Source organism: Populus euphratica, unplaced genomic scaffold (assembly GCF_000495115.2).
Source record: "Populus euphratica unplaced genomic scaffold, PopEup_1.0 scaffold18.1, whole genome shotgun sequence".
NCBI classification, from domain to species: domain Eukaryota; kingdom Viridiplantae; phylum Streptophyta; class Magnoliopsida; order Malpighiales; family Salicaceae; genus Populus; species Populus euphratica.
This window is the reverse complement of record NW_011499881.1, coordinates 1,675,083-1,702,152: the sequence shown is the minus strand read 5'-3', so window position 1 is coordinate 1,702,152 and position 27,070 is coordinate 1,675,083. Positions and strand designations below refer to the sequence as shown.

General features: G+C 35.6%; 3 protein-coding genes across 5 annotated transcripts in view; 2 read left to right on the top strand and 1 right to left on the bottom strand.

The window, feature by feature from the left end:
* Nucleotides 1–2,827, top strand: part of LOC105129499 (rRNA-processing protein EFG1-like) — a 3,346-nt gene extending 519 nt beyond the window's left edge. Inside the window, exons 3-9 of the mRNA XM_011031594.1 lie at nt 5–24; nt 110–240; nt 568–706; nt 1,406–1,520; nt 1,838–1,901; nt 2,033–2,314; nt 2,534–2,827. Of these exons, the coding sequence (XP_011029896.1) occupies nt 5–24; nt 110–240; nt 568–706; nt 1,406–1,520; nt 1,838–1,901; nt 2,033–2,314; nt 2,534–2,539 (757 nt within the window). The 3' untranslated portion in view covers nt 2,540–2,827. The remainder of the gene's footprint in view (nt 1–4; nt 25–109; nt 241–567; nt 707–1,405; nt 1,521–1,837; nt 1,902–2,032; nt 2,315–2,533) is intronic.
* Nucleotides 2,828–4,491: 1,664 nt separating this feature from the next.
* On the top strand, nt 4,492–13,625 carry LOC105129498 (probable alpha-mannosidase I MNS4). Of its 3 annotated transcripts, XM_011031592.1 has the most exons (18): nt 4,492–4,588; nt 4,685–4,864; nt 5,361–5,480; nt 5,561–5,653; nt 5,905–5,991; nt 6,339–6,429; nt 6,851–6,906; nt 7,113–7,185; nt 8,455–8,564; nt 9,337–9,387; nt 9,751–9,839; nt 9,965–10,046; nt 10,141–10,254; nt 10,512–10,591; nt 11,160–11,295; nt 12,209–12,279; nt 12,373–12,619; nt 12,944–13,625. In XM_011031592.1, the coding sequence occupies exons 2-18, from the start codon at nt 4,712–4,714 to the stop codon at nt 13,154–13,156; spliced, it is 1,866 nt and encodes a 621-aa protein (XP_011029894.1). In that variant the 5' UTR covers nt 4,492–4,588; nt 4,685–4,711; the 3' UTR covers nt 13,157–13,625. The 3 variants fall into 3 exon arrangements, 2 of the variants coding, with proteins under 2 accessions (XP_011029894.1, XP_011029893.1); XR_843087.1 differs by lacking the exon at nt 4,492–4,588 and having other exon boundaries at nt 4,597–4,864; nt 11,160–11,312; nt 12,944–12,970; XM_011031591.1 differs by lacking the exon at nt 4,492–4,588 and having other exon boundaries at nt 4,597–4,864.
* A 5,829-nt stretch (nt 13,626–19,454) lies between these two features.
* Nucleotides 19,455–21,076, bottom strand: LOC105129497 (auxin-induced protein 22D-like). The gene is made up of 4 exons (XM_011031590.1): nt 20,695–21,076; nt 20,357–20,562; nt 20,135–20,234; nt 19,455–20,032 (listed from the first exon to the last, which is right to left on the bottom strand). The coding sequence occupies exons 1-4, from the start codon at nt 20,901–20,903 to the stop codon at nt 19,957–19,959; spliced, it is 591 nt and encodes a 196-aa protein (XP_011029892.1). The 5' UTR covers nt 20,904–21,076; the 3' UTR covers nt 19,455–19,956.
* Between the last annotated feature and the right edge of the window lie 5,994 nt (nt 21,077–27,070).

Here is a 27,070-nt window from a genome sequence, read left to right as displayed (position 1 = left end):
GTGTTCGGAAGATTAAGTTTTTTGGTAACAACTTAATGTGAAATATATATATTTTTCATTATTTAGTCTCAAGCTGAATCCTCAAAGTCATGTCCTTTGTTTTGTTTAGAGAGAAGAAAGATAGAAAGAAGAATACGGCGTCTTGAGAAACTGCAGCGCGCTTCATCTGGTCAGCTACCCCAAGATGCTGATGTTGCTGATCAGCTTTCTAAATTGAAAGAAGATCTTGAATATGTTAGGGTAAGCTGCTGCTGCTCTAAATGTATCTTTGCAACGCTATATTTTGCCCTTCAGTTGAGTAAAAATGTAATGGACATTTACTGTTGTTCTGTACTAACCTGATTGAAACTAAAGATACAGTCTACCATACAGTGTGAGATGAAATGTTGACTGTATTGCATTTAGTTTACACTTGAGTCTTCTTGGAGAAGTATTTTAAATAAATACATGAGCTCCGCTTGTCCTGCTTCTTGTTTTTTTTCCCCTTTTAAAAAAGAAATCTTTCTAAGCTGAAGGTTTTTTTTTTTTCCTTCTATTTTACATTGCTATTTTCTCTTGGAATTGCAGTTTTTCCCCAAGACCGAGAAATATGTATCTTTATTTACTGGAGGTGATGATTCAGACAAAGTTGATAGGAGAAATAGATTGCGCAAGCAGATTAAAGCCAACTTAGTTGCTGCTGCAGCCAGCGGCAAGGATTTGGAAGGTATCTTCTTTGTTTTGCTTACCTCTGCAACTTTCTAAATAAAATGATATGAACTTTCTTGCTTGGCTACTGGACCCAAAGAATGACCCTTGTATAGGATATAGCGGTGAGTGGTTGATATGGTTTGTTATTGAAATCTTGATGTAGAAACATCACCGTTTGATGCTTGTGGATCTGCTCCATGGATTAAGCTTTTTTGCAGGCATTTGTGTTTAGATAAATCATTTTCCTCAAGAAATGAAACTAAAATATACAATTATGTGTATCTGTATTAATAAAGAATAAACTGTCGGTTGTCATAGGAAGACTGTTTTTCCCTATCTTACCATTCTGTGCACCACAATACTTTGCAAATTTGTACATAGCCAGAATGAAGAAATGAGGTTTTTGTTTGTGCCCTTGCCAATAGTGGGAACCCAGCCTCTATGCCTGGTAGATATTACTTAGCTTTAAATGTTTTCCCATTTATTGGGTTGTGGGCAGATCACTAGAGTGACAACTTTGATTTAAGATAAATGATACAGGTCATAAGCTGAACGAGCAAGCACCCACCAGTAATGCTTTCCACATTACAAAAGGCTTTGTGGATTATACACCTGTTAATGCTGTTTACCTGCTAATACCATCTCATTATAGTGGTTTTCTTGTGATATCTTCTTATTATTGTGATGAATGTTTTTTTTTTACTTACCTTAACAGAGACAGGGAGTGAGGATGATGGTCTTTTGGATCTGAGTGAAGATGATTTCTTTTTAGCTGGAACCTCGAGTGATGAAGCTGATGCAGATGATGAATGGACAGATAAAAGTACAAGGTATATACCATAACTGTGAGGGAAGATTCTAGTTTCAAGATCTACATTTGCAGTTGGGCAAGTTATTTTATCTTATCAGCAGCTTGATTTGTATTTCTTTCATGTTTTTATCAGTCACATTTACTACTGAATCAAGATAGCAATGAAAATATAAATATGCATGTACACTGGTTTATTCTGCAAGCTTTATGCTGTCACATTAGACTGGAAGCACTGCGCACCCATTTGGTCCTATATTTAGATTGTCATAATATAGTTTTGCATATGTTGTCAACTGGTTTATACCTTAAAAGGTGCATATTATAATTTGTTTTCAGGGAACCAGCTTCTAGTGCTTCTGGCAAAGCAGCATCTGGAATGTCAAGCGATGAAAGGAATCAGGTCACTTTTTAAACCCGAATATTGCACTGTTTTAATGAAATTATATATCAGCTATTTTTTATTTTTATTTTTTTTGTTATAAAAAAGAAAATGAACATTTTTTCTGACATCAGTTTTTTCCATGGAGACAGACAGCTGGCAGAGCTCTAATGCCTCCTCCTCGGCCTTCAAATAATTTGCATGCAAATCCAGTGCATGCTCAATCAAGGTTTGGAGCTTCATCAAGCAAAGATTCATGGAAACAGAGGGCTGGAATTTCTACATCTAGTAATACATCAAGTAGCATAAGTGGATCTTCCTTTAGGGCAGGGGGTTCTTCAAGTACAAGGACAGGCCACAGCAGTAATCTAAGTTCAAATTCCGATGCTCATAAACCCCGGAGGAAGAGGAGGCCAAAGAAGAAAAAGCAACAGGTATGTTACTCTAGGCTGTTATTATGTCCATCTTGCATTCTATCTCTTCATTTATTTCAACCATCCTAGACTGCTGTATTCATTATCTTAAAAATAATTTCATGAGTTGGAGTTTGTTAGGTGTGCAAGTCAATTTGTGTAACATGCTTCTATTTGCTGTTATATTTATTAATTATCAACCTTCTGCGGTGCATGATTTGTTTCTTCCTCCATTTGCAGGCCTGAAGTGGATGAAATCAGCACGCATGTAACTTCACCATAATCAATTTAATTAGCTTGTCATCATATATCTATGAAATTCTTTTGCAGATCTGTTATAACCGCCAAATATTTTTCATATTTTTTATATCAACAAACAGTTGGGAATCTGTTTTTTTTTTCTTTTTGAATGTTAACTTGGTCCAATGTCTCTGCAATGCTAGCGTTATTAGTATTCTTTCCGACAGAAACTCACTTTCTGATCTATATGCATCCCCAGACCCATTCTCCCGTTTAATGAGATGAAAGATTGGCTAACCTTGGGTGGTGTTGTGGTACAGTTGGACCTGAACATGGTTTATCAGGGATTTGAATGTGCTGTCATGCGCTGAAAATTTGGCTTTCTCGCCCTCGAATTCTTTCTTTCTAAAGAGAGTTCCTGTAGGGCTCGCTTGAAAAATGTATCCGTGGTCAATTGTTATCTTTGCCATAGCTCGTTCGAGTCTGCTATCAATTTTTCACCAAAACAACACCTTAAAGATGTTAAGATGCAATGTTATTATTTTATTGCGGTTTCATATGGCTCTGATCCCTTCTTTTTGTAATGGGTGGGATGCGGGCAAGTGTTTTTTTAATATTTTTTATTTTTTTAATTAATTAATTTTAGTATTTTTCAATTGTTTTGATATATTTATATTAAAAATTATTTAAAAAAATAATCATTATAACATTTAAAAATTCTCAGCATACCATTGTTTCCGGAATTTTTTTTTTAATTTATATTCATAGAGGTTGTTGGGATAGTGTTTAGAATTTTTTTTATATATACAAAGAGGCATTCCTTTAGAATTTTTTATATATATACAAAGAAGCATTCCTGTGCTGTGTTTGATGGATTCACCAAGAGTTATGTATACATAGTTCGGTACTAATTATTTTACCTGTATTTTACTATGAATTAGATAATTATTCTTTGATAAAAAAATAAATATGTAAATATGTTTTTTATAATAAAAATTATAATTATAAATTAAAAACTCTATTCATGCATTTAATTAAATAAACTAATAATTATTTGTGCTAATAAATACAAAAAAAATATTAACATGTCTATTCCAACTTGTATTTTTTTTTAACGTGGATGAATTAATGTGTAGGTGTTGTTAGGATATTTGTTGACAATAGACAAAAAAATATAACTATGAACTAATGCTTAGATGTTATAAAATATAGTGAATGTCATGTGTGTTGATAGAAACATCTAAAATTTCAAACTCATTTTTAAAGTAGTAAAAAAAATAGGATAATATTGCACTTGCTAAATTGAAACATCATTTTCTTAGTTTTTGTATAATAATCTTAAAAAAAAAGTGTTAAGAAAAAAAATAAAAAACAATGATAATAAGAATAAAAATAATATAGTCTAAGTGTAGAGTGATAAATATTTCAAGAGCAGAGAATAAGAAATAATATTTTTTTCAAAAAAATATAAATAAAAAACTAAAAAAATATTATAAAAAATAGTGATAAATAAAAAAAATAAAAAAAATATAAAGAATAATATTGATATCATATACAGATTATAAAAATAGATTTATTAATCTTAAAAAATTATAACGAACTTGTCAATAATTTAGTTTTTAAAAATTAACTTATTATTAATTTTTTCTAATTATCTTTAACAAAAAATAAAATACAGATTCACAAATACATACTAAAAACATGTTTAAATTAATTGATGCATGATTAAGAATCTCTCTGAGAGTATTTTTTTTTTTTTTGAAAAGTGATCTTATTTTTAAAAATATTGAATTGATGTTTTTTGAGTATTTTTTATAATTTTAATATTCAAACATTAAAAATTAAAAAAATATTTTATACAAAAATCCATACGCACAATCAAAAAACACAAACTAAGTTTCATTTTTATTTCAACTCTGTTTTATTTTTTATTTCTTGCTACTAGCCTTACCAAAAAGGGGGTGTATGCAACACTTACCAAACTCGGCTGGGACGGAAGGGAAATGGATTCCTAGTAAAAGTAAAACTGAAGAGCAAAGAGAAGCTCAATTCTCAGTAAGGGCACAACTCAAACACGAGCATTCATTCATTCATCATATCTATTTATTTATTATTTGCTGTTGTATATCTTCGTTGTTACCAAAACAACAGAGAGACTAGAATCAGAGAGAGCAAGGAATGGAAAAAACCTGGAAACAACGATGCCTGCCCTTGTTGCTGCTGCTGCTCTCAATATTATCTGCCGACACCAACCACAACAACATTATCTTCCTTCGACAAACTGCGGCTGATGGTGTCACTCCCGAGGAAGCCACACTTCTTCGAGACGAGGTACTCCCTCCCTCCTTCCTTTTTTAAATTTGCCTCCTCTTCTTTTTAATCATAAAAAGAAAAGAAGAAAACTCTTCTTCTTCTTCTTCTTGAACATTAGATCTGTCATTGCTCAAGCATTCACCTCTTAGCTTTATCATCGAATTTCAAGTTTTTTAGCTGTTTCCTCTCTCTCTCTCTCTCTCTTCTGTAATTACTGGACTTCGAGAATTGCTCTTATTTATGGTGATTATAAGTAAATTTTACAAGTTTTATAAATTTGATCCTGCCCATTTATTATTTAATTGCATTGATGAATTTATTTGCAATCACACTAATTGAAGCTTTAAGCATTGCTCAATTGACAAAAATCCCTCTATGTATTTTTTCCTCTTACGAATTTTTGGTGAATTGCGCCATCTCTGTTTTGGGAATAGTATCACTCTTTTTAGAAAATAAATAAAGAATTGATTTTTTTTCATGTGCGTGATATGCTTTTGTTGATGGTATGATATAGGTTCGTGAAATGTTCTATCATGCTTTTAATGGATACATGGAACATGCTTTTCCGCTTGATGAATTAAAGCCTCTATCATGTGAAGGAGAAGACAGTCTTGGTGGTTATGCTTTGACTCTGGTTGGTGATATCCTTGTTCCTGGTTCTTTGTCTTTAAGCTATTATATGAAAGTTTGGTGAACATATTAATGCTGCCGCAGATTGACTCATTGGATATGCTGGCTCTACTTGGTGACCGAGAACAGTTCACTTCCTCTGTTGATTGGATTGGTAAAAATCTTCGGTTTGATATAGTGAGTAAGCATTTACTATGATGATTTGAGCTCACATGTTTTGATACTTTGATAGGAATAACCTTTTAACAGGCATCAATGCATTTTTATATTGAAATTTACATCATAGAAATTACAAGCCATGTTACCCCTCCTATCATTTTGGTCGAGCAATCAAATGACTATCCTTCTGAAGTTATAAACCTATGTCTGTAGTTATCAGAAGACATCTTATCTATTTTTTTTTTTTAATTCTGTTATCTTGTTTCCAGAATAAAACAGTATCTGTCTTTGAGACTACCATCCGGGTCCTTGGAGGTTTACTCTCTGCTCATCTTATTGCAAGTGATTATGCTACGGTAAATGCAATGATCACCTTTGTAAATCTTTTCTTTTCAATATCTTTCTAGTTAAGGATAAGGCAGAATACGTAACGTTTAGTAATGAATTCTATTGCCTTTTACGATGAATAAATATCAAAATAAAGCATTAAGAAAGCAATGTGCATGACACACAAGTATTTGCATGCTGCATGTAAGTTATAGCTTAAAGACAGCATGTTCTTGGGTGCTAATTTATCTTATATTTGAAACTTGATGTGCTTGATTGCTCCTCAATAATGAGTAAATGCCTAGATACCCTTTCGCCTAGATACCCTTTCAATATTCTATCCAGGGAGAATGCCACTTCCATCTTTTGGTTGCAGGGTATGAGAATTCCATCCTATGACAATCAATTACTTGACTTAGCTGAGGATTTGGCTCGGAGAATGCTACCTGCATTTGACACTCCTACAGGTATGACTACTAGATACTGACATTTGCTGCATTTCTTGTGGTTTTTGGCATTCCATCCTTGAGAGGTGGGTGAAATCAGCATGGACACAGAATTTGCACTATATCTGTAGTTCTATGAGTGGTCATGACTCATGAGTTTATGTTTCTGGCAATTCATAATGAATTTATATTTGTGGTTTGTTTTAAGCCTATCATATTTTTGACATTTTTTTAATTAATAGGACCTCTTAGTTATTGTCTTCAAGCTTAGCTTTAGGGGATGTGTTTTGTAGCTTTATTTTTGTTGGATAGAGTCTGTCTTACCATCAATCTCTAAATTTAACATTTCTGAAAGCAATTGTGTGTTTTGAGTATTGGCCTTGCAAGTTCATTAATGCTGTAATATTATATTAATTTGATCTTAAGCTATGATGTACTGCAGGAATTCCATTTGGGTCTGTCAATCTTCTATATGGGGTTGATGAACAGGAAAGCAGGGTAAAGCCACCCTCTTTTTCTCCTTTTATGTGAATTTCTTGAGATACTTGCCAATGCTTTCCTCACCTTGTAGCACCCCTCTTTTTCAAACAGTTAGAATAAATGTTTTTTGCTGCTACATGTTATTCATTGTAGAATTGACTCCATGAATTCAATATCCTAAAATGACTGGGTAGCTTGTGAAATGCAATTTTTGGTGTATTTAGATAACGTCAACTGCTGGTGGTGGAACCTTGACTTTGGAATTTGGGATGCTTAGTCGCTTGACCAATGATCCAAGTAAGTATTCATAGCATGATACATTTTCCACGCTGGCCATTGAATTGTTGCTTTTAATACAGAATTTATGCATAAAAATGTTATAAATTGCATCTTCACACAAATTAGATTGTGCTTGCATCATTATATCATGGCCCAGTAGTGTTTGGCTTACTGCCAGGTTTCATATTTTGCATATCTCAAACTTCTTAGCTTGTCAGATGTGCCATTTCTTAGATGGAATCCATAGTTTGTATAACATTTATTGAATAGAAACTCCTGAGCCTTGCAAAGCAGCGGTGCCAGATTTGTGATCTCTTCAGTTGCTGTCCTTGGTCAATGGTGAGATTTTCAAGATCCGAATAGGATTTTTCCATGAGGATTGGCACGGGCAGCACCTTTGTCTGCTCTTTTTGGCAGCATGGCTGAAGAAATTTAATTTGGCTATAGTATGAAAATATTAAGGCATTTATGTAACATAATTATGAGTAAGACTTTCTCTAGGCATACTGTAGACAGCTACAACAGCATATGAATGTTTAGTTTATGCACATGAATATGCTAGGATATAGTGATTTGAGAAAGTCGAAACAAGAGTGACCTATTTCTTGCTCTTTCCTGATGGTTCAAATCAGAAAAACAAAAAATGAATCCTCCTCCAAGGTAATAAATTTTTCACTTGCATAGGAATGAGCGTTGCTGCATAAGAGACTTGAGCAGAAGAGGCAGTCCATTGACTCCCTAGCTGTTGCACGCATCTCGACCTGACTTGAAACTGTGTTCAGTTACTTTATATTTAGTTAATTATCAAGCAACTTCTGTATATTGACCAGGGGCTTTGCCTCAATTAATAGTTACTGTATAAACTTTCTATAAATTCATTGGTACTTCAAACATAAAAGGGTAACAGCCCCTTCCACCTCAACTCCAGAAATAAAAACAGAAGCAATCTTCACCTTCTGCTAAATTGTTCCATAATGTGGTGGTACTGTATCTAGCAACTATGGGTATTGTGTGTTCATCCATCAAGTGGACCTTACAGTGCCTTTCAGGATTCTGACTTTTATTTGATAAAAGATAAACTTTCTAATGTCAATTCAGACTTTATCAGAACGTTATCCTAAGACTGCCTTTTGTATCTCCATATCACTTTGTAGCTTCTTTTTGTTTATCGACTGGTTTCTTTTATTATCCTTTTCCTTCTCAGTTTCTGTGGGGAATTGCAAAGGTTGATTGCGATCCACTTATTGACATTGATTATTGTTCTTATCTCATTTCATGGATATGCAGTTTTTGAGCAAGTAACAAAGAATGCCGTGCGCGGATTATGGGCTCGCCGTTCAAAGCTGAATTTGGTTGGTGCTCACATCAATGTATTTACAGGTGAATGGACACAAAAGGTAACATTTTTTTTTTTTCCTGAAGCATTTCAAAATGTGTAGAAGATCTCGTGTTTTTAAAATTACCTGTTTTTGACAGCAACATGGCAATCTCCTAGAGATTTTCTTTTAAGTTGAATAATGAGGAATAATTAAATTCTGGGAGCAAATTATAGATTGCTATATGGTTTGTCTGACTACTCCATCCCTTAAGAAAGTTGTGAAAAAAAGAACAGAGATTTTTGAAACACATTGTAATGACCTTGTCAATTGATGTCATCTTGTATTTTAAAAGTACGAGGATGGGCGCATATTAGCAGTTTTTATCTCAGTGTCAGTATTTATTTAATTTATTGCATCCACCCACATCCTTCCTCTCCCAAAAAAAAATAAAAAATGCAGCATATCGATATCTAATATGGGAACTTGATTGAAATCTCAGTATTTAGCTGATGACATGATTTGGTTTGAGAACAAGAATTTGGGTTAATCGAAGTCACATTGCTTGATGTTTGGCTTGAAATTGTACATGCCTGATGATATTTGACAACTTTGTCTTAACTTGCTCAGAAATGATGGTTGAGAGCATTTGTTTTTTAAATTCCGGAGAAGGTGGTATTCTTTGCTTGTGCACTTGTTTGTGACCTTAAAATTAGGGATGGGATTCACTTGAAAAATTCAATCAAGCTTCTTGTCACATATTTCTTCATGGTTGAGTTTTCTCAACGTTTGGGCAACTGAATTCATTTTTTTTCCCAAGGGACAATACTCATGTTCCTTTGCTGCTTTGCAGGATGCTGGAATAGGAACAAGTATTGACTCTTTCTATGAATATCTCTTAAAGGTATGTGATCATACAGTGATTCCAGCAAAAAATTATTTGATTATCAGAGCCACCAAATTTTTTTTTCCAGTTTTTTATGACTTGCGTTCTGTATATCATGAAAGAAGGTGGTAAAAATACTCAAATCAACTAAGCCTTAATTCCAAACTGGTGGGCACCCATTTTTAAGGTTTTTAGAAAGAGCACTTCAGAAATAATTGTCTATGCAGAACCAGCACTATCAAAATGCTTTAATCATTTCCTGTTCATGGATAATGGTAGAGATTTCTTTGCTATAGCAGATAAATCAGGTTCTCTTTATACAAAGAGTATTTGTTCATTTCACAAGAATTTTTGGGCTGAAAATTTTCTTCATCTTTTCAGGCTTATTTGTTATTTGGTGACGAGGAGTATTTGTTTATTTTCCAAGAAGCCTATGCAGCTGCTATGCACTATCTTTACAATGATCCTTGGTATAATCTCGTGGCTATTTTGTGCTTCAATATAAATATATCTTTTATATTTGGTTTCTTTTGTTATTCCTCTTTTATGGGGCAATAATTCACCCATTGGATCTTAATTTTAGATGTCTTTATAGGTATGTTGAGGTAAACATGGATTCTGCTGCTATTGTCTGGCCATTGTTTAACAGTTTGCAGGCCTTCTGGCCAGGCCTACAGGTATTTTCTTTTTCTTTATTCTAGGTTTTGGACTATAGATTTTATGACTGCCTTTTTTTTTAACCTATATTTGGTTGATTGGATATGAGTAAAGGTTTTAGCAGGAGATATTGATCCTGCAATTCGAACTCATGCTGCATTCTTCAGTGTCTGGAAAAGATATGGTTTTACTCCAGAAGGCTTTAATCTTGCTACTCTAACTGTTCAGGTATCCAAATCATTGTTATTGGAAGCCCAAGAAAATTATTATTCATAAGTGTTCCAGATGTTAGGCCCATTCTATGGGTTTACAAAGAGCTGTGCAAGAAATGTCTATTTTGTTGACCTGACATCACCATAACTCATGCCTTTTCCCTCCACCGTGCACTTTTCTTTATGTAATTTACTTTGCATGCTAATAGACATCTTGTGTGTTACATATTATCTCATATATTTGTATCTTTTTTCCATACATTTGTTTTATAGCATGGGCAGAAGAGTTATCCACTGCGCCCAGAGTTGATAGAGAGCACATATTGGCTTTACAAAGCTACCCGGGATCCGAGGTCAGAAAAAATCTGTGATAACTTCATACTTGCGTAATGTTTTCTTGTTTTTCCAGTATTGAGGATTTCTAAATTTTATATACTGACAAATATCATTGCTTCTTTATGTCTACCAAGAAGAAACCAGTGGATCTGGAAAGGATCACATACTGACATGCCAGAACCATGAATTTCTATATATGCGTATCATAGGCAGGAGATCCCAGTTAGAAAATAGGAGAATAATACTTTCATATGCATTGCTGATTTACTAGCTATTAGCTCCTTCTACTTAACCTTCACATTTAGCATAAAAATAATAATAAAAGGTTAACCAGATTTAATTACAAACAGATAACTTGGGGTAGACTGGAATTTCCTGGATGCAAAATATTACCTGGAAAGAAATTCGAGAAATATTCTGGAATGAAAGCTGCTATAAAACAGATTCTGGTCTTTTTGCCAGATTGCATAGCCTTTTCTCTTGGTTCTTAACTTATTTGTTTCAATTCCCATGCTCCACCTAATGTGGCTTCTCCTACTGTCAAGAAATTGCAATTGAAGCCATGTCTCTGATTATCCTCTGCAGATATCCTGACGTTGGAAGGGATATGGTTGTGAGCTTGCAATATGGGGCTCGATGCCCCTGTGGTTATTGCCATATAGTAGATGTAGAATTTCACAAGAAAGAGGACCACATGGAGAGCTTTTTCCTGGCCGAAACTGTTAGTATTACTTTTGGGTAACTCCAGTCAGATATTTTATTTTCCTTTTTGGTTGGTGTTATAGAGGAACCATACCATCAAATGGGATGGTATATTTTCATCTTTGTGGATTTGGTTAATATCAAGACTGTCTGTTCATCATGTTTAGGAGTTCTCTCTAATATTATTGCCCTGATACATGGTCTTGTCATCCAATAATAGAAGGTTGTGAAAATGCTTGAGAATGTAAAGATTGTTTATGATGAGAGGGAAATTTTACCTTTTCAAATGTTTGTAATGAAAAAAATGGCATGAAGATGTTAATAAAATTCTTTTAATATGTTGTTTGGCTTCCATATTATGTCTTTTTTTCCTTTTGCTTGAGAAAAGTGTGCCATTACGTGTTAAGTACATGCTAAAGAATTTCAATTAGATACTAGGATTAGGGTTGGAGTGCAGACTGGTTAAATGGGTTATGTTCTATTCAAACCCAGCAGCTAAACTTTTTTGCCGTAGCGAAACTGAACCACTCCTATTCTGGCCAAGGTGTACGAACCTTGGGTTTGCCTGTTTGCTTTATATGAGATTTATATTTTGATGATAGCTTGTTTCCTCTGGGATAAATTAGGCACAATCTTCTTCGCTTCCCTTTTTCTGGAAAAAGAAGAATAGATTTATTAGAAGAGATAAAAACTGCTGTACAACAAGGAGGATAAGGTGTCTTCATGGAAATAAGGCAGAAGATTTTTTTTTTTTTTTTTTTAATAATTGATATAAGAGGGATTGATGTTCATATTCTATGGCAATAAATGAGTGTGTCCTGCCATGCAGAAGGTTATATTAGTGAATTTGCCTTTCCATTTGATGTGCTTCATGAGTTTTAATCCATCTATGCCATTGCATTTGATTAATTGCTCGCTAAAACTGTTGTTAGGTCAAGTACCTATGGCTTCTTTTTGATTTGGCTTCGGGTCCAGATAACCTTGTAGAAAATGGGCCATACAAGTAAGGCTTTGTGCTTTTAATTGTGCTTGCCAGGTTAATTCTCTACTATCTCTTATTTTCAATCATTTGTTGGAAATATTTACTCATTTACAGGTACATCTTCAGCACAGAGGGCCACTTGTTGCCTGCAACCCCACAAATATCTCTCATACATGAACATTGTTCATATTTAGGTGCATACTGTAAAGGTGGTGGCATTGAACAGGAATCTCGTAAATCAGACATCTCAATCCATCCCCAAGAAAATAATGCCAGTGTGCTTTCTGGGAGCTGGGTTCATTCCAGTTATCCATCAGATTCCTCTTTTCTCGAGTCTACGACTACATCAGGGTTGATGAAGGTTAGTTTACTTTTTGTTTTTTCCAAATCCCTCGCCTGCATCCTCATTTTTTCACTTTTAAGCACTAAATCCTATATGATACCTTGTTAAAGATGTATTGATTGATTTTACATTTTCTTGAGAAGAGGAAGAATGCTGTTAATAAATTTGATGCAAATTGAGTGTTGTTATCCCCTGACATGTCATTTTGAATTTCAGTGAATATCTGACAGCGAAGTTATAGAATAAATGAATAAAAACAAGGAGTGTCAACCTTCATGTTATCTGCTGTTTGCAACAGCCTTAATAATCTTGACATGGAATGTTGATGGTTTTTCTCTGCAGGGACTTTGCCCTGGATTAACTCATGGACAAAAATATGGAATATCATACCTAGATGCAACCAGTACAGCTCAGGAGGATCACTCCACGCACCAAAGAGAGAATGTGGCTGATAGCCATTCTTTGCTGGTTGTTTCCCAACAAAGTGCTGATAATTCTCTGTTGAAAAACAAGAAGAATGATCATGACAGAAATGTACAGGAATCAAGTGAATAATAGATTCATCTGCTTGATGCAAAGTACTGTTTGGGCAACCAAAGATTCACAAGGCATCAGCTGCTCTCATCCTGCTAGCTTCACCGGGGAAAAGATCAGGAATTATGATAGAGAAATGGAAGAAATTTTTGACATGGCACCTGACTTTGGCCCTGTGCAATCCCTGAACTAATTGATATTTTTGGCTCCAGACTACCAATGTTTTCTGATGACTGTTTTGGGCAATTCGGCAATTGTTGATAAAGTGGGTTTCTGGCTTGGGATAGAAATATAAGAAGAAAAACAAACAGTGATCCTATATTTATTGTACTTGTCTCCATGTTTCCCGGAGAAGGAGATGGGAATACGAGCTCAAAGCATTTGTAACTAACCATGATTCGCCATACCTTCTGTACAATTATACTTATAGTGAGCCTTAAATATTGATTTTTTTGGTAATTTGAGATTATTAGTGAGATCCTTGACTCCAGTACAAAAGCTGCTACGATATGGCAGCCATTCACTTTCTCTTTGCCAGGCACTGCTGTACAAAAGCAGGTTTGACAAATGTTTAGTTTTTAGCGTTCTTTGATTCAATTCAGCTTTGTTTTACAAGTTAATCTCTACTTTTAGGATTCGGGATACAGGCTTGAAATCCACATGGCACCCCCATTTTAGTAGGGCATAATCCACCAATGGGTCGCTGGCCCTGCGGTGTTTTCACGCCTGTAGCATTGGCCAATTGCTGCCCTATGTGCACTTGAACCAGGAAAAAGAAAAAGGCATAAAAGCACTAATTACTAAATTAATGTTATTTTATATAAATATATGATATAAATATATCAAAATCATTTAAAGATTTTAATTCAATACTTTTTAAATAAATATTTTTTTAAATGTATTTTTAATCGTATACCGTACACAACCCGTCCACTTCTTTCTCCAAAACTCTACGCTCCTTAACCCAACAGTTATAACTTAAAACCACCCTATTTCAATTTTGGCGCCATGAGATATTCGCTCTTGTAATTTTATCCTCCGACCTCACTGCTCTCTATCCATTGGTGTTTTAGTGCCACCTCTTATGCTCATGGACTGATAGATGAAATTCCTGAATCAAGCTCATTTCTCTGTGTGTGAGTGTGTGTGTGTGTTGGGGGGGAGGGGGGGGGTTGCGTGTGTTGGTGAATTTTGTTTGATTTTTTGACAAGGAGAGGAAAAATGGGTTTTGTGAGGGAGGTGTTTGCAGAGATGGAAGATAGAGATACTGTTTGCAAGAATTCAATGGTTTGGGGGTATGGAAACAGCGAAAGAGTTTATGTTGGACAACATATATATCATGGATGGAAGAGAGGAACGTGATCTGTTTGGTTCAGGGATATGTTAAGGCTGGGGACGTCGAGGAGGCATTCGTGTTGAGATAGTGCCTATGAAGGACTTGGTGGTATTGGATGTGATAGTATCTGCTGCTTAGAATATTTTAGAAGCTATGCTAATTCGTGATGTTGTGACTTGGAATTCAATGGTCTTGGGTTCTGCAAAGCGGGGAATTTGGAAGCTGCAGAATTTTTTTTTTTACAGGATGCTAAAAAGAGCAGCCGCATAATGCTTTGGACGTGTACGAGTTCTTTAGAAATCAGGTATCAAGGCCATATTGGAACTTTATAATGGGTAACATACTAGCTTGTTCACAGTGGTTACCAGTTTGATAGATGTGTATGCAAATGGTGCGAGAAAAGAAAGAGCTTTGAAAGCTTTTAAGAATGGTTTATAAGAAAAAATTCTGCAAAATATTACTGCCTTTGCAAATCATGGACCGAGTCAAGATAGCATTTCTTTGTCTGTTGATGCAAGGGGAAAAAATTAAACTTGATATAGTTGCTTTCTAGTGGTTTTGACTGCTTGTAACATTGGGGGCATTGTGAACGAGGGAGGAGGTTTTTCAAGCAAATGACCGATGATCATGGAATTCAATCAGTGGAAAAGTCTATGCCGGTGTTGTTGATGACCTTCTTAGTCATGCTAGGTGCCTTGAATAAGCATATAACCTTGTTAGTAGCGTAGCAGTCATGCTGGCTTCATCACAAGATTCAATTGGCTGAAATTTGAGGAGCTGCGCTATTCAAGATCGAGCCTGATAATTCTGGCAATCTTGTTCTTTTGTCTGATATCCATGCAGTTGCTGGAAGATCAGATCATGTTGCTAAATTGAGATCAATGATCTGGGAGAAACAAATTAGAAAGCATAGAAGTTCCAGCCGATTGAGTTGGGAAGTGTTGGCCATGAAGCTTCATGAGAGATACTTCTCAGCATTTATTATATCTTAGACTCACTCAAAGATATGAAGGTTTGGATCTATTATGGAAATTCAAAAGAGAAGTATTTCCTCCCTGCACCACGTGTCCCTCTAATATGTGCTCCTGCAGCATTTTGAAATATGGATGATCAGAATGAAGTGATATAGAGACAACAATGCAAATTTTCCAGCAGAGTACTGCTCAGATTCATATGCACAGATCCTCCTATAAAACCAGGTTATCTAAAATCATCCTGCTGGTAAAACTATAAGCCCTTTATACTTTTCAAAAAAAAAAAAAAAACGTAAGAATGACCTTTCATTTGATATTGTAGATCAATATAAAAGTGGCAAGTAGCTCATGAACTGGACTTAACTTTTACCTTTTCCCTTGCTTAGGTGGTTTAGTCCGTTCAAGGATTAAGTCCCAAGAAATCTCACTTCGACAAATTATTTATTTGGGAAAATCATCCTTTTTTCATTGATAATTTAAGTTGTTTTACATATTTGCTTTTAGATTTGTATTTCAAAAATTTGTTTATCGTGGGAAAGCTTGCAGTACTTTTGAGAAAGGAACCAGTTTCAGTACATATATCCTACGAATCCTCCAGAATTGATTTCAAAATGAAAGTGTTTTAGTAGATGAAATTGTTTTCTTCAATGGGCTGTAGTTTATACCTTTTGAGGAATGTGGTCCTGAAGTTGGGAAGGTGAAAGTAATGGCTAGAAGTTGGGTAGGTGAGAGGAACTGTTTTTAATGCGTTATCTAGCCAGATTGAATGTTAGCATTACAAGGATATCAACTGAGCAACGATCTGTAAGTGGGAATGGATATTTCCTTTTCTTTTGGTTCCATCTTGGCCGAAAAACACTGGAAATTGCCACCAGCTAATAGCACTAGGGCCTGATATCTTATTAAGAACAAATTACTGATGTAAAAAGGGAAACATCAAGATGGAAGTATTAATGTGGCTAGATGCTTACGTCCCCTGAAATGAAACTGGGCCTAGAGGAGCCTTGCTATTTTTCAATGTGATTTGGCTTGGATGTACTTGTTTGTTTAAAGTTAAGCAGAAGCTCAATGAGAAAAGTGAAGAGAATAATAAAAACCAGGTATCGTTTTTGAATGCGAAGCAAAATTATAGTTCGATTATGACTTCCACCACTGCTTTTAAAGCAGTGCAGATCGTGTGCTCTCTAAGATAATAATAACATGATCCCTTGTCATGCTAGTAATGATCTTTACTTTGTCTTGAGATCAAGCCTAGTTATGTGGTAGCGGTTCTGGATTTGTGTTCCATAGCACTTTTGAATTCTCTCTTTTGTGCCACTAGCTTTGTTGCCGAAGGCTTTTTTAGTGAAAGATGATGCTTGGCTATCAATTCCTTAGAGCTACCTGAAGTAGGCAGTAGTGTTGCAGCTGGTGAAAATAACATCATCATCAGAGTACTTAACGAGAAATGTAGCTTATTGGCAATCAACAATATTGTTATGCTGAGAATTGTTTGAGCAACGCAAGCTATAGAACACGTCAATCAGATCTTCATTTTCTTTTTGGAACATAGGAGCTGTCTCTTGTTCAAGTACTCAGTGTCCAAGATGAGGAATGTTTTTTCTAGCATTGAATCTTCTTGATTGTTAATTGATGCAAGCTGGACCATAATATCAAGTTATCTTCCATGATCTTTGATTACAACATCAGACTGTTTTTTCTGGTTTGCTGACAATTGTATGAAACAAGCATCACTAGAATTGTGCCAGGTCTTTTTTTTTGGATGCCTTAGGAGCTATTATATATCGAGTCCACACTAGACGAGGAGAGCTAAGATGATGATGTTGATATTTAGTGATGGATGGTGTAGATATGGGAGAAGTTGCCTTTGCAATAGTTTTGGCAACAAGTTGCCTTGCAAATCTTATATTCTAAGACAAGTTCAACGAACCTGTACATTTTAAATCTTTTGGAATGCTGTATTTTTTAATGGAAAGTGAATAGTTGAAAAAATAAAGAAATAAAAACATAAATGTGTTGCATGGAAGACATAAATATATGATGAATTTATTGATTTCTTAATCTTATGAACCAGAAAATTGAAAAGACGCGGTTGCTTTATGGCATGTGGTTCCCAACTAATCACCTTTTTCCTAAAGCATATTAGACAAAACAATCTTAACTAAGTTCCAAAAATTCTCTCACTGCTCGATAAGATTTTCTTAACCAAACCATGTTAGTGAGATAACACAACTAACCATTTTTATAACCTGTATAGTGATTTCAAGGTTTCAGGTAGTCATGTCCTCTAAAGTAATTATCAGAAATGCACTGTAAATCAATAGTAATTACACAGAAAATTGCCTTCTGAACAAATATTGGATGCCTTCTGAATACCTCTGTGTGTAGACAGAATGATGTTCCTACAAGAGCAACATTTTCACTTCTGTAAGATTTGCTCCGATTCTCTGGATTAATTACACATTGAATTTAGAAGATAGCTATCTTGAATAGGAATCTAATTATGTAGTAACTGCTTAATTTACCAGACAAGCTACAGTTTCCTGCTACTCCTGACTTCTGACTAGTTACCTGTAAAACACACACGGAGTATCTAATCATGTGTCATGTGCATTTTTATGTTCTTCACTATTCCCGACATGACTTACTTTCGTTGTCAACTAGCTATCCTGAAGAACATTGATAAGGGTTAAAGATGAGCATCTTTATTAGCTGAAAATTGATACCTCTGAAGCACTTTATGCTTTTCTTTTACTTTCTTGTTGTAGGAACACCTTGTTCCTCTTAGGTTTCACACACATCCAGAAATCATATTCCTCTTAAGGACTCTGGTGCAGCTCTGATTGCCATGTAGTCTTTGCTGATGAGTACTTATGACCACACAACATGAATGTGAAGTTACCTAATATTTTCCTTGCATTCTATTCCCATGTCTTCTCTATATCGAGCAGACCTTTTCTTTTGATGTTAGCTGGATTACATCGTCGAATGCCTTTTGGACTTCTCCAGTGGCAGTTAAGTTTACGGTTGTGTTAATTTGGATTGTTAATAAACTGAGGGGATAGCTTATTTCTCCTGGTACTTCAGCTATTTGAAATCTACCTTCGATCAATTTCCATCTTGATGCTTATGCAGATGAAAATGACTGTTTCTTTCCTTTTCTCTTTTTTCCTTTGTCTCTTTCCCTGCTTTGAAAATCAACCACAGCCTTGAACAGACTTGATCTGATCCTTCACATAACTGGTCAAAAAGATTTTAACAGAGTTGGGGGGGGGGCAAAGGAGGACCTGCCATCTTAAGGTCCTTCACAAAACTGGTAAAAAAGATTTTAAAAGAGTTGGGGGGGGGGCAAAGGAGGACCTGCCATCTTAAGGTTGAGATTCCTTTGTTTCTTCTTCCTTAATCTTTGCATTATTTGCTTGTGTTCTTTATTTTTTTTAAGTGAAAAATCTTTATTTGGCAACTGCTCTCTCTTGCTAAATCGAGATTCCATGAACCACCATCATTTTCTTTTACCAAAATATTCTTATTGATTGCATTGAATCTTTATGCTGTCTTTCAAATAAACAAAATTTGGATCAGATTTTGGGATTGTTTTATATCCAACACAACACTCCGGATAGGAGGAAGGATCCATGTCTATCCCCAACTTCCTTTCAATCCACATCGGAAAAATTTTGCTTTTTCTACGGGGAGTCATCAAAGGAGGAATAGGCATACGCTGGTTCGATAAGCCAAGGAAAAACAACCACCGCTTGGTTTTGACACGCAAGCGACCCGCCCTTTTACTAGGTTGGGCGAGCATGTATGCTCCTACTCCCAACAAGGTGCTGGTGGGGGCGGGTGTTGGACAAGGAATAATTATGGAAGGCCTACCCTTTAAAGTATAAAAAGATCATGCTAGACATTAACTGAACATCCAAATCTGACTGAAAGGTGACATATTTCTCGTGGGTATCGAGAACACAGAACCGGATGCTGAATCAAAAAGTCATTCATACTGACTAGAGAACACAGAACCGGATCAATATGAAAATATAGTCAGAATCAATTACAGGATTTGTTAGAACTTGGCAAAAACACACTTTTATAATTAGCTTATAGTGGTGTATGGAGAACACTACATGGCAAAACATGGCCGACCCTGTCTTTCCATATGTTTCGTTCTGTTTTTATTTACATAATTGCTTGCACTTGGAGCAATATTATCTTCCTGTATGCAGTTTTGGTTTTGATGAGATTACAAGGACCAACAAAATGACACCTCCACCATAAGTGTCCAAACCACCAAATATCTCGCTGCCACACTCTAGGATAGAAACCGTAACTTCACTCTGGTTTTTCCTGTTTCCTGTCTAAAACTTCCAGTCCAATTATGGAAAACTCTGCAAGAGAGAGACGCAGATTCAGATTTGAGTTTTCTTCTAGGAGAACCCAAGCTGAAAGACTTTCTCAAGGGATGAATCTTCTCTTCGCCCTGCTCCTATGGGTTAATATGGCTTGTGGGTTTTTCATGCACCACAACCCAAGCCTATTGCTTCCGATCCTTTCATGATTCTCAGTTTCTTGCAGGAAGACAGGAACATACTGCAAATGAAAATGAACTGTTAGAATTTATTACATAATATATAGAAATAGATCCAAATGATCTTAGAGAGAGAGGGGGGCAGGCAGATTGGCAGAACTTACTCCCAAGGAACATCTCCAACTAGCATCCAGTCACCATCTTTGTCCTCATAAGTAGGTGCATATTCTGACCCTTTGTAGCCTTCCCTCTCAGAGTACTCACCTGGCATAGTTACAAATATCATCATCAGAACCACAATAATACTAATCAAACATAGATAAACACCATGCAGTATTTACAAAGAACAACATAAAGCACATGCATGTTCATCAAAATAGTCTTACCTATGGTGAGCTTGAGCATGTTCTCCAAAGCCTTTAAGAATTCAGGATATCCCTTGTAAACCTTAAGGTCAATCTTTCTAAGGTATGGTGCTCCGTCCACGCTTACTTTAACATACATCCCAGCTGCAGCCTCGTCCTCAGCCTTCTTGGGCTGGAAGCTATTTTTCCTGTAGGATCGGATTGGTGGCCAGCCGACTATTTGTACCCTGCATGTCGCATGCATATCAAATGAATAAGTACTGCAATAAATCATAGGAAATTAAAGGGTGAATCTATCTACTAAAAACGAAAGACCCTGAGCCAAAAAAGAACAAGGGAAAAGAAAATTTCTGACTTACTTCGGAGCAGAGGCAGTTTCTTGGTCATCATGTTGAGCATCAGATTTACCATTTGCTCCACCCTCCTCTCTGGTCTCTGGAAATGGTCGTTTGTTGTTTCTAGCACCAGAATCTCCTTTCTCATTGGTACAACCCGTGCCTGGCAAACCCAGTCTAAGCTCAGTTGCCTTGAGGTTTAGATCATTCTCATATGCAACACCACCTTCCATGTTTTCCAACAATCTTTGTTCACGCGCAGGATCTGTAAAGAGATGATGCACACGAGACTTGAAGATCGTTCTTGTTTCCTTTGATATGTAGATTCTTGAGAGAAAGAATAGCTAGTATTCTCTCAGCGCGGGGATGTGTGAATGGAAACAAGTGTATTTTATATATAATTTTATATATAAAAAGAAGAGGTTGAGAAAAATCCCTGCTGTTCTCTTCAAATGCATGAATTATGGATGAAGGCAAGCTAAGCCTGTCGGTAGCAATAGCAGCACCTTTGAGGCCCCTTGTCCTTGCATCCAGGGACAATAGGGGGACAAGCACAGCCGCCCATATGGAAGACTTTCGAGAGCTTTAATCGGGGACGGTCAAGATGAGTTTTGGGGGATTGTGGGAGGGAAATCAGGAAGTTCCTTAAGAGGAAAGTATGAGGAAACATCTCCATGTGGGCGACGGGGTCCGCATGGCTAGGTCAGTATGGTCATTGCCAGGCCATGTGGGACTCGAATTTGGCCATTGAGTTTTGAATTCGGTTGAGTGGGTTGTAGCATGACATGTGGGATATCATGTGGACATGGCCAGCCATCCCCTTATTAATGCCTAATATTATTTTTTATATATATATTAATTGATTTGATTGTTCTATGCCATTAAGTAGAAGAGCACAAGAACCTTAACTAAATGAATTCAATCTTCTTGACTATCAATTTAATTATCTCAAGGTCGAAAGCTGCTCGTTCATTTAATATATAAACCTTTCACATTATCCTGATGATGTTTAGTGTGCCCGAAATTGTAAGATCATACCATACATCGATGTAATTATTAGTTAATCTTTTCAGAACGAACAGCCTAATCATCATTGATTTCTTGGGATGTTTTATTCTTCAAATGCAGTAGTTAAGCTTTCTTTGCTTGTCCTTGACGTTCTCTTTAATGTTTCCCATTATGGGGTGTGCTTTCAAGGAGAATGGTTATCTTCTTCTAATGATGGATTTCCGAGAGGATGAAGAGTGATGGTGATTTTAGGCTATTTTAGAGGTATTGGTGAAGAAAATTATTTTTTTTCAATTAAATAATAAAAAATTTAATGAAATAGTATAGTTCATATTTTTCATGGTTTCCAAATCCAACATATAAAGAAGGAAGTCGTAAGATATTAAATAAATGTTGCAACCGAATTTATTTATGTTAGGAGAGAAAAAGAGAGGTTGAGATTTAATTTCACAATATGGTAAATTATTGTATTTTAAAATAAAATGTCACATTTTAACAAATTAAAACTATGCTATCTCGTTAAGTTTGTCAATCTATGCTGTTCTATAAACATTATTTTAATATACTTTAAAATACAATCTATTACATCAACAACAATCACCTTGTAAGAAGTGGAGATTGAAAGGGTGCAGCATAATGGCACCTTGTCCATTTGGGCTCGGAGGGGTGAACCCCACTCGGTCCCATGGTCTGACTCAGTGCATAGGATGCTCATTTCTAAGCTGTGCAACTCTGCAAATGATCAACATCAGGGTCCAGTCCTGCTGTTGCACCCCCCGTGCGCCTTGAAAAGTTGTCCAATAATTATCATCTTGATTTTTGTACACGCTCAACGAATAATATTTGATGAAACATCATGGAAGCCTCTTGCATCCATTTGAAACATTTTACTGTCTCCTTACCCGTCATTGTCGTCTTCATGTTATTTCACTGTTCCATGGAATTTGAAAAGCAAGTTTTCATGTTCGGGTTGCCCTTTTATTTTGAAGGGCTGTCGATCAGTAAATACGAGGCTGTGCATCGCAGCAGGTGTGTGTCGGCAAAGAAAACTCCAATTTGCTGCAGCACCTCTGTAAAATTTGCCTTTTGTTTTGACAGAGTATCGATAATAAATGCGTGTATCGAAGGAAATTAAAATTCAACATGTCCTCGCTTGAGGTTGTCGCCGGTGGATATGAAAGAGACTTATTTTTTTTAGCATTCAAGTTTGATTTTTTTATGTATATATATGTTATTTTTTTATGTTTTATTTATTTATTAAGCGTATAGGATACTTAATAAATTTAAAAATTAATCATGATGGATGTAAGTTGAACCAAATACTCCAAATTAAAAAAAAAAAATTCAACATCTTTGAAAAGAAAGCTGTAATGCTGTATGAAAAATGTAACCCTACAGAACAATATTTCTAATAGTAATTTTTTTAACTCTCAAATTTAATTTAATTTTTTAAAAATATTATAAAATCAATTTATTTATCAATTGAGTTAAAATTAAACACTATAATTAAATTCAATTACAATAAAAAATTGATTCCAAACAAAAATTAGTTTTAATTTTAGTTTTATAATAAAAATCAAGTAAATACTCCCTGCGTCCCAATTTTAATGTACCTTTTAACTTTTCAAATGTTGATATGACATATTTTTTAATAATTTTTTCTTTAATTTAATATAAGGTAAGAAATTAACAAAAATAATAGAACCTTTAATATTTCTATAACTTGGTTTCGAACTATTTTAATCGCTGGAACTAATTATAAAAAGTCGGTCAAAGTTAATATTTGATGGATGTTTGAAAATGATGGAGTGTGCTTTCCTCATTTAAAGGGGTAAAAAGGGATTCGACATAGCAGCAGAAAATAGAGGCCCTGTTTTCAATAGCCATAAACAAGCACCTTTATTTGTTCTTCGACATGAAAAGAAGTTTTCACCAGCAATCAATCCGAAAATCCACCCGTGGAATTCTAAAAGTAATGAAAGCAAAATCTCCATGGCTATTTCTTGCGCTGAAATGATCACTTCCAGCATCCAAGTTGTTGATTTAATTACCTACCATTATATATAAATGCTGTGAAGGCCAGGAGCTCGGAGAAGTTCGAGGTTGAGGTGATACCGTGTGAAACAAAATTGTTCACCATGTTGATTTGCCATGCGAGTTCTTGTGTGCTTCGATGATTTATGAATTTACTAGAACAACCAATGCATTCACCTTTACATATAAATCTTGTATTGGATTTGAAATAAGAGTGTGTTTGTCTAGGCTTCTGTTTATTTATTTATTGGGGGGTAGAATTCTCCACGGCACAAAATACAAGAGCAAAAATATGAAACTGTGTTTTTTGTTTTTAGTGATGTATGCCATTACTAAGAATAAAAGCAGATGTTTAAACACACTCTAAATAAGATGCAAATCTAGCTAGGTTAGAAATTTCAAGTCCAAGTTACATTTTTATCTACACGTTTTTCTAATTCAGAGCACATTCATGAATAAAAACTGTACTAGCTAAATTCAAAGCACATCCAAGTTTCCCAGCTATTATATGCACTCATATTTTGAAAGAAAAAAGAAGAAGATAGGGCACAGAAGGTTCCTTCCACATATATACTTAAGTTATTGTTGATGGACAGGTACTGCAATATGGTTGGAAATCTTGGATTAACTAGGTAAGCCCGGCTAACAATTAAAAGTTTTAATTATTTTCTCGAAGTAGGTATTTTAATTAAGTGCTTACAGCATCATGTAACCTCGGAACTGAGCGAAAGTATTCTTCTCTGATGTAACATCTAACCTTTTCAAACCTTGACAGTAAAAGTGTTTGAGCGGTATACTGTATTTGGGCATGCTGAAGTCGGATTACATTGATTAATTTTGGATAGCAACATCGATGTCATCCGTACAATGTTCGCTAAATTCTGTGGTGCAACACCGATGACCACAAATATATGAAAGCTGTGTGTTAGCTTCCACTAGCTAGTGGTACCCGATTGACCCAGTGCTGGCATTTGAACAATGAAGAAGAAGAGTAACTGGCTAGATAGCGATGCCTAACGAATAAATCCGAATTGAATCTATTTTGAAGTCTTTGATCCACAAAAATATTTTCCAGGTTGGATACGTGGATGATAAGACTGATCAACGGAATGGAAAAGAGTCGAGTTGGCATGACATGGCAGGTCGGCAAACTTTGATCGATTAATTGTGACATAGAAAGTTCGACAATGGTGGTGCACACGGATTCTGATTCATGTTTGGTTGTAAGAAAATAGTGATTGGTAGTGACAGGTCCTGAGATTTAGTGTAGGAGCATTGGAATTGTTTGGTCTGAGTTTGTTTTTTCCTTTCGAATCTATCCTTTACCCTTCAGCTTTATTACAAGTCACAGTCTGGGTCCCCGGCGGAGTTGCTTGGGACATAAAAATAATAATAATCAACGATGTCATGAAAAAATAATTGTCCTGAACTGAGTTTTGCTAGATGGGCTATCGAGGACCGGACAAGATGATTTCATCCGTACTGCTGTTATAAATCTGTTGCATACGCGAACCTGTGAAAACAGGTTCCTCCTTCGATAATGTGTTTTATAATGTGAGTAAAAAACCAAGGCTTGCTACAATATTGCTGAAAAATCTTTGGAAGAACCTGATAAATTTATGCGAATCAAATTAATCGTATTACAGGAACTCATTGCAGCAATTACTGGTTGTAATAAATCTCCTTATATCAACTAAGAACTGCATAAAAACTATATTTCTCAATCATTTAAAACAGAGTGCATGCTTCGGATCTGAACATACATTAGAATGAGACCTGGTGAACCTTCCTTGTACCTAAATGAAGAAATTAAATAAGTAAACTTAGTCTGTACAAGGACAACCAGCTGCATGTGTTTTAGATCTTTCTCCTATCAACGACATGTATGGGAACAAACAGCTGGTGTATTGTCCATATCCTCAACAATATTCCATCTTTTCAACAATATTCCATCTTTGTCGATCAAGCAAGCAAAACGTTTCCTAGTCCACGCAGAGGAGTCTCTTTTAGTTATCACAGATTCGTACTAGGAATAAGGCACATCAACTCTTCTACTTAAATACTCTCCAGAATATTGATTCCAATACGTACATGTAATGGTCACAATAAGACAGACACGGAGGCCAGGGTACAGAGCGGCATGGGCTGGATTGCTTGATTTCAGGCTCTCTTAACAGTCGGTGAGGTGCGGTGCTATTTTAAGTGAAGCTTAATCGGTCATGCTTGTCCTCATAAAACGAAACAGATTAGTAACTGAGCATAAATATGTATGGACACCAGCAAGCATCATAGGCTGTGCATGTTCTAAGTAAATGTCCAAGAATAATGAGCTGACCAAGCGAAAGCTTGAGGAGCTGGGAAGAATTTCTTTGCTTCGAGAATATTGATTTACTTAACGTAGGCGAAACGACAAATACAACTTAGCTAAAGTATAGTACTGGTCCCAAACAGGCCACCAGATAATAGAAATTAAAACAATCCAACTCACGAGGAACCCCACTCACAATGGGAGGAGAACTTGACAAAAACTGTGGCCATTACATTCAATCGGAGGGCTCCTTTCTCTGCATTAAATCCGTGGGCTTTCTCTTTGTTAACCTCTACCCTCAAGGACCACATTTGCACTCATAAAGGGTCCGACTTTTTCTTTGCGCGTATTTTTTAATCTTTTGGATGTCCAACTCCATATTTCATCATAATTAATGTTGGACCAAAACCTTCTGATTAATCAATGGCTTTCTCAATATCCCATCCGCCTCGCCCTCTGCATATGTATGTGAAGCAGAACTTCACAAGGCACCTTGATGATCATGGTAGTGGTGGCTAAATCAATAAATCTCACTTTGAGCAATCTGATTTTCCTTGTAGAGTGCGTTGCTAGAAATATTAGAGATAAGACTTAGGGTCACGTTGAGTGTTTAAAATTCAAGATATTAGATATTTATGCAACAGAAGTTCACCTGCGCTGTGTAGTTTTAGTCTGTTAATTTGTTATGACAATTTGTATTATCAATTTACAAACTTGTTTTGATCCATATAAATAATTATTCTTCATGTAATCAATTTACAATCTATATAGATCTAATTATTTTCATGGGCATTATGGAAAAATAGAAAGAGGTTGAAGAAATAAGTAAGAAGAGAGTACTTAAGGAAATAGCTGATTGTTTGATACTTACTATGGCAAGAAAGAGGAAATTTAAGAGGATATGAAAGAGAGGTGAACAAACCAAGAAATCAATTAAGTTATAACAACGGCAATTAACATACTTGGAGTGATCCTATGTCACTCATCATCACATTTATATACTTTTCTTTTGATAAATGTACACCCCCCCCCCCCCCCCCCCCCGTCACC